The sequence below is a fragment of the Drosophila albomicans genome, chromosome 3, assembly GCF_009650485.2.
Source record: "Drosophila albomicans strain 15112-1751.03 chromosome 3, ASM965048v2, whole genome shotgun sequence".
In the NCBI taxonomy this organism is placed as follows: domain Eukaryota; kingdom Metazoa; phylum Arthropoda; class Insecta; order Diptera; family Drosophilidae; genus Drosophila; species Drosophila albomicans.
In genome coordinates this window covers 45,837,977-45,850,682 of record NC_047629.2, presented here as the reverse complement: position 1 = coordinate 45,850,682, position 12,706 = coordinate 45,837,977, and the positions used below count along the sequence as shown (strand labels likewise).

The following is a 12,706-nucleotide window of genomic DNA, read 5'->3' as shown; positions in this document are numbered from 1 at the left end:
GGCTTCGTCAAGTTGAAAGGTGCGTTGAAAGCAGTTAAATAATAGAACAGCCAGAGTGTACTGTGCTTGTGCTTGCTTGCTGCTTGTGCTTGCCTCCTCTTGAGTGCCGACCGAGTCCTTTTATATCCCTTATATCCTATATGCTATATATGATTGTTGTGTGTATTATTAATGCAGCCTTGCCTTGCCTTTCCTTTATTTTCTGGCTTTCTGCTGCCTTTCACAATGTCACTTGAAAATTTCACTTTTGGTGCGGTTTGCTTTTTTTTTTAGGTTTTTTACTTTTTTGCGGTGTGTGTGTGTTTAACGGTGCGTATGATTAATTTATGCTTGCTCTCTATATAGTAATTAATTTTGTGCCTGCTATAATTATTAATTGTATGATGTATTATTATTGTTGTTTTGGATTAATTGTGCTTGTTTCACTGTGTGTTTTTGCTGCAGCTTTTGATTTGGCAACGCCTTTTGCCTTTTTTTGCAAATAAAACACACACACAAAAAAAACACAAACCGATTTTTCTTGTTCGCCTCTCTTCTGTTTTTTTTTTTCTTTTCGTTTTTCGTTTACTGCCAATTCCTTGTGCTCGTCCTTAAACTTGTTGTGTTTAGTTATTTGTTAGTCAGTTTTTTATCGCGTTGCTGCTGGATTATTGAGTGTTTGAATATTTGGGAATGTTGAAGTTTATTTATGATGCGGCCGATGATTTTTATTCACAGCAGAAGCAGCAGCAGATGACGAGGACATGTCGTCGCTCTGTATATTTGTGTGTGTAGCCAGCCTCCTGGCCTGCCAAAATACCTACAAAACTTGACGAAACGAAATGTTTTCACTTAACGAAGCACACACACACACAAGCACGAGAGAGCGCAACGCGAGAGCAGAGCAGCGCAGCAGCTGAGAGCAGAGCAGAGCAGAGAAAGAGAGAGAGTGAGCGCGCGGGCAGCGCAGATGAGCTTCGAATTACAGCGACAGCCGAAAATTGCCTTCGCCGCTGTTGTTGTTGTTGTTGCTCTTGTTGCTGTTCTTCTCTCGGCTGCTGTTGCTGCTTCTGCTTCTGCTGTCGTTATTGTTGTTGTTGTAGTACAACATATATTTTAATTTCGATTTCTTTCTTGCTTTTTCGTCGCTTGTTCGTCGTTATCCTTTATTTTGTATGCCTCTTCGCTGTGTGTGTGTGTGTGTATTTGTGTGCTTTGCTTAGAGGTATGTGCAATCGTTGACTGCTGCTCTCCCCTCGCTCATCACTTCGATTCTGATTCTGTATGTGTGTGTGTGTGTGTGTGTGTGTGTCTGTCGCCGCCCTGTGCTTGTGCGTGTTTGGCTAAAAACGTTGCATAAATCACCACACCTTAATTTACTTAAATATCTTGATTTTAGCACAGCACTTTAAGCAATGTCGCTCACAATTCGCCACAAACTTTCGTCGCTTTTGTCGTTTTCAATTTGCGTAGGCGATTTTCGTTGCGCTGCCTAAAAGCATGCTACACTTTTTTCGCCTCCCCCAAAATCGCTCTTCGCTCGCATTCTTGTTGTTGATTTTTCGCTTACTTTTTTTTTCTTCTCCACTCAGTATGCGTGTGTGTGTCAGTGTCTGTGTGTGTGGGTGTGAGTGTGTATTTGTGTGTGTATGTGGGTATGTTGATGTTGTAATTTTATTTTTGTTAATCTGTTGTTTTTTTTGTTGGTTTGATTTGTGTGAAAGTGTTAAAAGCGTTTCTTTTTGTCAGTTGCTTGCTGGAAAAAAGGCAGCACCGGGAGCCCAAACAAGCAGCACGAGCCACACAACCGTCGACTTCGAAAATCGCTTTGACTTTGCGAGCGAGCGATACGAATGAGCCACATCAGCCGTCGCTGTCGACGTCGCAGCGCATCTTTAGCTGCTGCGCGTCGCAGTCGACGTCAGCATCGCTGCAACTGTTGGAATGTGTGCCATATTTTTTTTTTTTTAGGGTGGCTGCTGTTGACGACGACGTCGCTGCCTTGTGTTGTTTTTGGTGTATGGATGCTGCTGCTGATGCTCCTGCTTTTGTTGCTTTTGTTGATACTGCTTCGTGTTCGTACGCATTTTGTTACATTTATTTTACATGTCGCGTGCTCTTGTTGTTGCTTTTAGGACGTCAAATGAAAGTTTTTGCCATTCTGTTTCACTTTAATGTCTCCCCGATGCACGCGTGTGTGTGTGTGTGTGTATATGCGAGTGTATGTGTGAGCATGCATGCGCTGGTGTGCGTTAATGTAATATTAATGTTATAATTTGCTAGGCGTACGCGACCAAACTCAACCCGCTCTCAGGTAGCCTGTTAGCCACACACACATATACTTTAACATACATATGTGTATGTGTGTGTGTGTGTACGTGCCAAGTTTTTGCATTAGCAGTGGCTCATAAATAATGCAGAGGGTTGCCAGAGTGCTTCATTGTGTAGGAGGAAGGGAGGGGAGGCGGGTGATTTTGCTTAATGTGCAGGTGGCCAATGGTCAAAACCGAAAAAACAAAGATTGAACGTGCGACAACAACAAGTCAACGCTTTTTTATGACCCAGACAACAACAACAACACCAGATGATTGTCATGGGACTTTTGCGAAGTTGCCCAACACTGTCGCACACCCACACACACTAACACTAACACCAACACTAAGACGACTGAGACTGAGGCACGTTTAACATACACAAAGTAAAAGTGAAAAGCAACATCAAAATTAATAAGTAGAAAGGATGCTGAGTGCTCGCTGCTCTCTGCTCGCAGAGCCGTCGACAGCGACAAAGTTGCCCAAAAGCAAGTGCAAGCGACAGACAGAGAAAGCAGGAACAGGAGCAGCAGCAGAGCCATCGACAGCGACACACAGAGAGAGAGTGAGAGCGAGAGAGAGCGCAGGCGTGCTTTCAATATTTGACGAAGGCATCGTCAAGTTGACAAACGTCGCTGAATGCTGTATGATGCAGCATCAATAATAATGCGATTGTCACGCTGCATTCACTTAGCCAAAAATTCAAAAATAGTAATAATAAAAGTCATATTTCAATAAACACATATTTCAGCATGCGGCACAAAGAATATTAGGGCAGGGAAGAGCGGAAGCAATGGCAAAGTGCAATCTGCAGCTGCAGCTGGGGAGCGGCCGCAAAGTGAGAACAACAACAAAGCTTTAAAAGGATGCGCCAGCCTGAACTGACGTCATAGCTTCTTCGCACGCCCCACGCACAAAGTCAACGCCGACGACAACGTCAACGCCAACGCCAACGCCGCTGCTCTCGTTATCTCTTTAAGCAACGTCATTAGAAACTGCAGCTCTTGGTTGCAGCGGCAGCAAAAAGGCGCGCCTGAGCACAAAAAAAAAACAAAAAGGGAAAAGAAAAATCAAACAAAAGTCAACGCTGGACCTTCTTGTAAAATGTCAAAGCTCTGTTCGGAATTTGTTGCAATAATTGGCAATGTGTGTCGCTTTTGTTGTTGCGTAAGGTTTTTTAGGGCAACTGGAGGGTGTGGTTCACCGGGGAGCCAATGTAATATACAATGTCCCACACACACACGCACATACACATGTGTTAGACACAGATTGACACAGTTTTCGGGCTGTTTTGGGCATCTGCGCCGCTGCGCAAAGCTTTAACGCGAACTTTTCTCTGTTGTCGCTGCTGCGTTTTTATGAATGAACACACGGGAGCAACAACAACAACAAGCACAACAAGAATATAACGGATGTGAAATGAGCTTTTGATAGCAATTCAATAGTCCAACGATTTATTGTTCACTGCCTTGCACACATAAATAACTTTATAAATTTACCTGATTTTCTCTTATTTTCAACACATTTTTTTCAATTATTTTGCAATTTCTTTCGTTTAGCGTAAAACTTTTTCACATTTCGCGCGCGTTTGTTTATTTGATACCTTTGCTGCAGAGTGACCGTACACGTATATTTTCATCCCGTACAGATATACTAAAAATACTGCATGAGTTGATTAGTATATTGTCAAAATACGTTATTTGAAACTAATGTTTTCCTTTTTAAGAACAACAATTTTGTTCTCAAAATTGTCATATCCTTCTCTCATTCAGCATCAATATGTAAAACAGAATTTACCATAAAATACGCAAACTTATCGATATCTATCGATAACAGCGACCAGTGTTTTTTATTTCTGTGCGCGCGCTACCAACACTGAACCAAGCGAAAATGCGCAAAACAACAGCTACTTGTGGCATGCAGTGTCCAAGAGGCGCATTTATTCGAATTTACTACTACTAAAATTGTGAAATTATAACAAACTATGTTCACTGCCAAAGCCATAGACAAAGAAATGCATGGCCTACAAAATGCGCAAGCAGGCCCCGAAGCCAAAGGTAAGAAATAAAATAGTTAAAATTTCTTCGCTTGTTACGACTCACACAATTTCAATACACAGAATATAATTTGCTGCGAGCGGACGAAGAATATCGCAATGGCAATATGGAGCACTCGATTTACTACCAAGTGCGTGCACTGTTTCAAAACAGCGACGCACGGTTGATAACCGAGGCGCAGCAGCTGGAAAATTGGTCGCCAACAGTTGAGGAAATTCTTGCCGCCGCCAGCGCCAAAGAAAAAGAAGACTACAAATCGTGAGTTGCAAAGAGGGAAAACAATCAAGCAAACTCAATTAAACTTCTTTTCCTGCGCAGCAATGCTTTCTTCAGAAACATTCTCAAATATAATCAAAAGTACGAGCTGGAGCACAAAAAAAGCAAAGCGAAAACCAAAGAACTCTCTTTGGATAAATTGGATTTTCTCGAGGAGATTCAAGAGCCCGTTATGGGCTTTGCCAGCATTGCGTCTGTTTGCCGCCAGTTGCCGCAGGAATGGTGCGTGTTGCAGCTGTGCAAGAGCTTCAACCCAGCCACCACCTGCTCCACATACTACGAGATTGCAGGCTCGAAAGGCGACATCTATCTGAGCTTATTGCAGCACTGTCGCAGCCCTGAACTCGGTCCAATTTGTCTGCGCTTTGATGATTCTGCTTTGGTGGACATCTTCAAGCGTTATGGCACTTTAGTGGAACGCTTTAAGCGTGTGGTAACAGTTGATCCGACTGCTGTGAAGACGTCACAGCAAAAGTCCAAATACTGGAATGAATTAAATGCCTATAGCGGTGATCTGCAGGTCCGTCTAACGGGTGTGCCCTTTCTCTTTATGCTTGTTAAACTATTTTTGCCTTCTGCAGGTGCTCATCGATGATTTGAAGCGCGTCTTTGCTCCCTATAATTTCTTATTTCTGGGAAAACGCTACCATTGCACCTCTCTGAAGCAGACCATGAAACAGGCTTGGGCCAGCGTAGATGAGTTGTGTGCCAAGCTCAACTGGAGCAATCAGCAACGTATCTTGCTCTCGCAAGCAGTGCTGCATGCGAATCGCTTTGATAACGCCGAGCAGCAGGCGGTGAGCCTGGAACTGGCCAATTATAAAACGACTGAAGCACAACAAGCGTTGCAGCTGCTTAAGCTATGGAGCAGCAACTGGGCAACACTGCAGCAAGAACAGCCACTGGCTGAGAAGCGTTTTCCATTGCTACTCGTGGTGGATGAGGCAAGATGTGATTGTCTATTATCGTGTATTATAAACTAAACGCTTGTACTTACAGCGTCTGGATCACATGCATTGGGAGCAGCTGATGCCGCTGCAGGAGTGCACGCGCCTCAAGTCGCTGCACAGTTTGTGGCGCCTCTACAAGTGTCACAAAGCGCAGGTGCAACATGGCTACTACACGGTGCGCATCGAGCGACACGGGATGAGCATCATAAATCCCGAATCAGATTTGGTTAACTCGGGGCGAAGAATGCGCAGTTTTCTGGAATATTGGTTGCCACATTGGGAGCACATGTTCGAGACGAAACCCACCGAGCAGTTGCTCACGGATCAGGCTTTCAAAGCGGACTGTTTTGTGTAAGTGAAGCACTTCCAACTTGGAATCTCGCTAAGGAATTTCTACTGTTTATTCTTTTGTAGTTATGCTGGCCATGGCTCCAGTTTGCAATATGTTTCGAGTCGCGTCATTTATCGCAATCGCATCAAAGGCGTCGTCTTTCTTTTTGGCTGTGATTCGACGCGTGTGATGAGTTCGGGTCTCTATAGTCCGCTTTATGGTGCTCACGATTACTATCATGGCGCACTTTGTCCCACTGTTGTGGGCACTTTGATGCCCGCGCTCGATGGCAACATGGACAACGTTGCCACCAATCTGCTCAGTCGCTGGATTGCACCGGCCAATGGCAAAGTGACGCCCTGGACACAGATTGATCGCGTACCTTGGGTCTCTCAGGGCACTATAAAAGGTAGCAGCCGCCCTTTTCAACTAATTCAATAATCAATTCAAGTTCTTTTACAGCTTTAAAAGGCGTTACGCAGACTGTGGATCAAGTCACGGACTATCAAGTGGGCAGCCTTTGCTCGATTCTCGCCGGCATACAGCAGGGCAAGGTGGAGCCTAAGATTTACAACTATTGCGTCTATGTATCACGTGGTTTACCCGCTTGGAATCTTGCTGTGGAGCAGCTGCCATTCTCAAATAATTAGGCTACTCATTCACAACTAGTTAGGCAATTTATTCAATTGGTTGTGAAGAGTTTTTAGTAAAAGTAAAGTAATGTGAAATCAAAGTGAGAAATCTGTTAGTTCTTACTACTTTTAAATATTGAATTTAATTCAAGTAGTTTCACATGTTATTGAAATTTGTATTATGAATTTGAATTGCAAACCCAAAATTCTTAGTAGATAAGTAGCGATATAAAGAGAGCAAATGGTCTGCAAAATGTTCACATTGTAAGTCCCAAAATAAGACTGTCAAAGAAGACCAAAATAAAGTGTTGAATTTTAAATAGCCTTTAAAATCACGAGCTAAGAATATTAATCATAAGACTGTATTCTCTTAATGGAAGAAAATCCAGATGAAACTGGAAATTTCCTAGAGATTTAATTACACAATAATACATACGTAATATTGCTTCCCTTAGACGAAATAAAAACTTTAATATTTTCTATATAACCAGAAAACTAAATGAATGATTCATTATTTTCTATTCTTCTCTATATTAAAATTTATATGTAAAGTAAGACAAATTTCACTATTTACAACATTTTCTATAATTTCATTTTGTTGCATTTAAAAAGTGCTTAAAATGCTTGGAGATTAAATATGTACAACATTTAGAATCACTTAATAAAATATGATAACCATTTCAAATGACAATTAGATGGATAAGATTAGCAAAAATGTGCTCTTAACTTACCTTAGTTGGGTGCAAAAGTTGTGTGTAGAATTAATTAGTTGAAGTTTCGTTTTAGTTTAAGTTGTTGTGTCGTTTGGCACTTGGTTTTTGTTTTTAATTTTTGTTGTTCTTGTTTAATTTGTAGTTTTTAGTTTTACTTAGACATGATGTTTGAATTAAATCTTTGTACAAATTGTGTTTAGTTAAGATTATTGGAACATTAACCGTTTTAGTATTGCATTGTTTAACATTGAAAATTTGCCATTTGCTGTCATTTGAAACACATGCCAGAATGAATTGGAGTAATTATTAATTATCCTATGCAGGATACCAAAAATTAGTTAAATTTATTGTGATTATTATTTTCGTGTGATTGCAAGAAATTCTTAAATTTAAAACAAAGTTAGGTGAATTGTGAAAGGTGAGGTGCAAAGACAGTTAGACAGATTTGCTTAGTTATATATGATAGTACGAGAATACGAATATAATAACAATTAGATTGTAAAGTGAACAACTTGCGAGACTGATTTATTATTTAGATTTACAACTTTTGCGTGCCGTAGACTAAACACTTAAAAATATATATTTTTAAGAGACTTTATTTATGTATTCCTTCCACTTCATTCCTAGTAAAATCTATGCTTAAACCTTCTACCAAAAATATTTTTAAAACACTTGGATATTTTACATTTTTTAAATTCCTTTCTACTTTATTTTTACATAATAATATTGAAAGAATTAGTGAATATATATTGCAACTATTTAAAATAATATACACATATATGAATATATTATTTTCCTTTAAATTTTATTTTTAACGACTCATATATTTTCATTGTTTATATAAACATTTTACTAGACTTTAGTTACTGATTTATTTTTCTATTAATTTCCATTTGATTTCTAAAAAAAAATGTATTTTAAGCGCTTAAGCTAATATTTTTAAATTCATTTTTTACTTGTATAGTTTTCCATTTCTTTCTAGATTTACTCTGACAAAATATGTATTTTTTTTATTATATATTATTTTGAAATATTTAAAATATTATTTATTTATATTCATTTCTATTCTAATTTTTTTGATATGTCATTTTGTTTTTACTCTAGAAAACATCTATTTTATTGTATTTTAATTTATTATATATTTTGTCATTGATATTATTTTATTTACCTACTTTTTTATTTATATTTATTTTAGTTCTACAATAATATGTGTTTTGACCCTTAAATGAGATTTTACAAGGACTATTTATTTTTATACTTTTCTATTTCTTTTTTTTTGTATTTTGATCCTACATATTCATTTTTAAAAATAATAGATTTTAACTTGCAAAATTTGATTGCTAAATTAATATTTCTAAACCAGTTTCCCAAACAAAAACTTATTTACCAACCCAATCACTTTATGATCTACCTATCTGATTTTCTTTACACACATTTAATTCTCGACTGACATCACTTAAATAGTTTTAGCAAAGATATATATAGTGCAATTTGTATTCGAATGAAAAATAGTTACGAAACCCAAAAAAAAAAAAAACAAAGCGCAACTTAGGCAAAGTAATTATTTGTCGATTTTTTTTGTTCGCCCCATTTCAATGACAGCTATAAGAAATAGGCGTCTTAAGGCTGAAGATATATGTGTGACATTTAAAGAGGCATCAGCATAACTTCTAAGCTGACAAACTGACAATCCGATGAGGCAAGGTCGAGTGTTTGAGAGAGGAGCGAACGTGAAGCGTGCTCCTTGAATGACACTAATAATTATCTATCAATTTGGCTGGGCTATGTGTGTGTGTGTGTGTGTGTGAGTGTGTGTGTGTGCATCCCAGTTGCCATTTATTATCCAATGGCTAAGCTCAAGCCACGAGAGCTCTCTAAGCCAAAGTGCTGCGCCCATTTTGGGGCCAGCGAAGAAGTTGGCCAAACAGCAGCACACGCCCTTCTATTTATTTACTTAACTTTTACTCGCATCGTCGTCGTCGTTGTCGTTGTCGCTGCTCGTTTTTCTAATGCTCAAAAAAGGTGTAGGGAGAGAAGAGAAGAAGAAGACGAAACAGCAGCAGCAGAAGAAGAAGAACGGGGTTGGGCCAAGGAAAGAGTTTGGCCCTCAACCTCAACCCTCAATCCACTTGACCTACTAACTGTCTGTCGCATTATGACACACATTTCATTAATTAGGCGCTGGCAGCGACTGAGCGACGGAGCGACAGCGAAAAATCTCGCAACGACCTTCGACGCAACCAATGCGGCGTATGCGTAATATTAGCGATTGCTCATCGAATTAGTGTCACTAAATTTGCATGTGCGTTTTAAATGCGACACGCCCGTCGTGCCTCTATTTTTGTGGCATATCTAATATTTAAAAGGATCACTGCGTTGCTGCGTTGTCCTGCGTCGTCGTTCGTCCTTCGTCCTTCGATGTGTTAATGTCTCAATGCCGTGCCCGTGTAGCGTTTGCCAGTGTATAAATCATTTTAGTAGTAAACTGAGGTGCATGCCACGCCCCCGCAACACGACCTCACACACACACTCACACACACTAACACACATGTGAAGCTCGCCTCGCCTCGCCTCCTGCTGGAGCTTGTAACATGACAGGCGACAGCTTCAGAAACAGGATATTACATAACAGGCGCTGCCTTAACAGCGACCGACATGTAAATGTAAACTGTACGTAACTGTGAGAGAGTGTTTGGATGTGTGAGTGTGTGTGTGCTGGTGTGTGTGTGTGTTTGTGCTGTGATTGTTGTGCTGATTGCTTTTGTTATTGTCCTTTTCGAATTGCAATTGAATTTCTAGCTGCCTTTGTTTTTTTATTACGCGTATTTTTCGGGCCATTTCCCAGCTGCGTCGCAAACACACATTGACACACTCACACACACACACATACATTAACACACTCACACACACACACACGCACACTGTGACAGTTCACTTACTTCATTTGCTTATTGCAAGAATGTTGAAAAATGTCGTATAAAAAAACTTAAAAAACATTTTTTGCAACCTTGAATAAATTTGCGCATTTTGTTTGATTATTTTGATAAACTTTTATTTATTTGTAATATATGCTTAAAAAATGATTATTTTCTTTGCTTATTGTTGCTGTTGTTATTTATTTATTTTTAATTTCATATGCAAAAAATGTGTTACAAATGTTTTTTTTTTCTTTTGTTTTTGTTGCTGAAACGCTTTGTTAACTTTGGTTAAAATTCTTGTTGTTGTCGAAGTTATTTATTATTGTTTATTTGTTTATTGATGTAAATTATTTGATTTCTCTTATTGTTGTTGTTTTTAGCTTTAGTTGCTGATGCTTTGTCGCTTGTTTTTTTTTTGTGTTTTTGTGTTTTTAGTTTGGATTGTTTAAATCCATCCGCCGCGTTGCACACACAACAATTCTCTGGCAGAGATAAACTGAGACTGAGTCCGAGAGTCTCGACTCTCGAGATTTTTTGGCTTGCTGTGTGCTGTGTGTGTGTGTGTGTCTGTGTGTGTGGCGTTGCGTCCTCGCGGCAAAGGCAGTTGCATCCTTCTGGATGTGTGCTCAGCCACATCCTGGCCAAGGTATTCGTGGCCACGCGCCAAAAAGAGAAGCGAACAATGTTGCAAAAAGCTGCTGCTGCTGCTGCGCTCATTGTTGTTGCCAGCAGCAGCAGCAGCAGCAGCAAAAGAATTCCAATTTCAACCGCGACAAAAACAAAAACAAAAAAAATGGGAGGTAAGAGGGCAAAGGACACACAGCCGAAAGGGATATTCGCCCTCGCCCAGAGAGTCGTGTGGCGAGTCACGACGAGTCGAGTCGAGTCGAGTTGAGTGAGAGAAAGAGCGCAACTTTCACCTCTCGTGTGCGTGTCCTCGCACAATATCCTTATTGTTGTTGCTCCTACTGCTGCTGCTGCTGCTGCTGCTGTTATTTCACTTTCCATGCCATGCCATGTGGCAAGGGCCTCATCGTGGGGCACCACGAGGACCACAACGCCAAAGGGGCCCGACGCGCTTTCGCATGTGCTACAATGATTCTGCGTTTTCATGGTGATTTCGCTGCTGCTCGTTGTTGTTGGCAGCCCCAAAAAAAGCTTCGCGCTTTGTTATTGTGTCCACGCTCAGCACGTGACTCGGCCAGAGCTTTCTTATCACAGTTATCCTCTGCGGGAGATGGGAGAGGAGGGATGTGTGTTTTTGTCCGCCTAACTCTCTGTGTGCTTATTACTACCGTTTGTGTGCCGAGATTTAACGCTCTCAGGACAAAGCTTTGCACGGTGGAAAATCCAGAATATTTCAGGTAAATTTATATGCTATACTAAACATAATTTACATAAATGATAAAAAATACTATACATCTATGGAAATACACTTTCAAAACAAAAGTACACACGGAGAACCAAAGCTAGATTGAAAAATCTTAATTTTCGAATTTTTCGATTTCGATTTTTAGGTAGAAAAAAGTTTAAATCTAGATTTTTGTGCTAAATTTGCATTATAAGATTGAAAACATCTTATTTTACCATAAGAATACAATTTTGATTCAAGAAAGTTTTATTGTAGTTTGAAAAAAAGATTGCAAATCTGGATTTTCTTGGTTCAATTTTGACATCAAACAACCTCAAACCAAGTTTTTATTCTTGATTTTAGCACGTTTTTTTTTTTATTTTTGTATTCAGCGTATTATACGAATTTTTAAAGAAGTAAACAAAAACGTTTAGGAATATGATTGGGAAATATTGATTCTATTTTGGATAGACTTCTTATGCAAAGCATAATTTAAATTAATTTATATAATTTTATGGTACACACGTTAAAAAAAAAGTATATCATATTCAGCATATTATAAGAATTCTTGTTTTTTTTTTTTTAAGAGTTTATCTTAATAGCCAACCAAAGAAATAGATTAATTCGGACAGAATTCTATAAATTTTCAAATCTAAAGGATTATATTTTCAAATTAAAACTATATAATCAAAAAAGACAATATTCAAATTTGCATAAGACATATTTCATACAAAGATTTTCAAAAAAGGTGGACTAAAGAAAAATTGCTCGGAGTATTATAATCTGCGTTTCCCATAAGGATTTTACTACAATATGTAGGTACAATTGTTGCATGAGAACAATGATAATAAATGATGATAATTTGAAGAAATGTGTCTCAAAATTAAATATGCGAATCGAAGATCAATTTGTCTAGGGATGTATTCACAAAGCGAATCAATTTTCTTGGGGTTGATGTCACGAAAACAATCAATATTGAATTTAAGCCACAGAAACAATAACGATTTCTTATTATTCTGTCAAAATATGTAGCTTAAAGATATCCAAGGGATAAAATATTTTTGTAAGGGGTGCATAAAATATATATTTTAGATTTTAAGTTGATTAATTTATTAAAAAAAGCAAGAAAGTCTTAGCATACATAATTATATTTCAATTTTCCCAAAAAATGAGATTTTAAGTACAAA

At 38.7% G+C, this 12,706-nt stretch overlaps 1 protein-coding gene across 1 annotated transcript; it reads left to right on the top strand.

The window, feature by feature from the left end:
* The first annotated feature begins 4,008 nt into the window (after positions 1 to 4,008).
* LOC117568396 (separin homolog sep-1) lies at positions 4,009 to 6,857 on the top strand. Its single transcript, XM_034249027.2, has 7 exons — positions 4,009 to 4,348; positions 4,411 to 4,606; positions 4,667 to 5,144; positions 5,206 to 5,568; positions 5,624 to 5,925; positions 5,989 to 6,314; positions 6,368 to 6,857. Exons 1-7 carry the CDS (start codon positions 4,276 to 4,278, stop codon positions 6,553 to 6,555), a joined length of 1,926 nt encoding a protein of 641 aa, XP_034104918.1. The 5' UTR covers positions 4,009 to 4,275; the 3' UTR covers positions 6,556 to 6,857.
* Positions 6,858 to 12,706: the final 5,849 nt, after the last annotated feature.

Coding starts and splice junctions, on each gene's coding strand:
- LOC117568396 (XM_034249027.2), top strand. CDS start 4,276: ATGTTCACTGCCAAAGCCATAGACAAAGAAATGCATGGCCTACAAAAT. Junction 5,145..5,205: donor CCTATAGCGGTGATCTGCAG/GTCCGTCTAACG, acceptor TGCCTTCTGCAG/GTGCTCATCGATGATTTGAA. Junction 5,926..5,988: donor TTCAAAGCGGACTGTTTTGT/GTAAGTGAAGCA, acceptor ATTCTTTTGTAG/TTATGCTGGCCATGGCTCCA.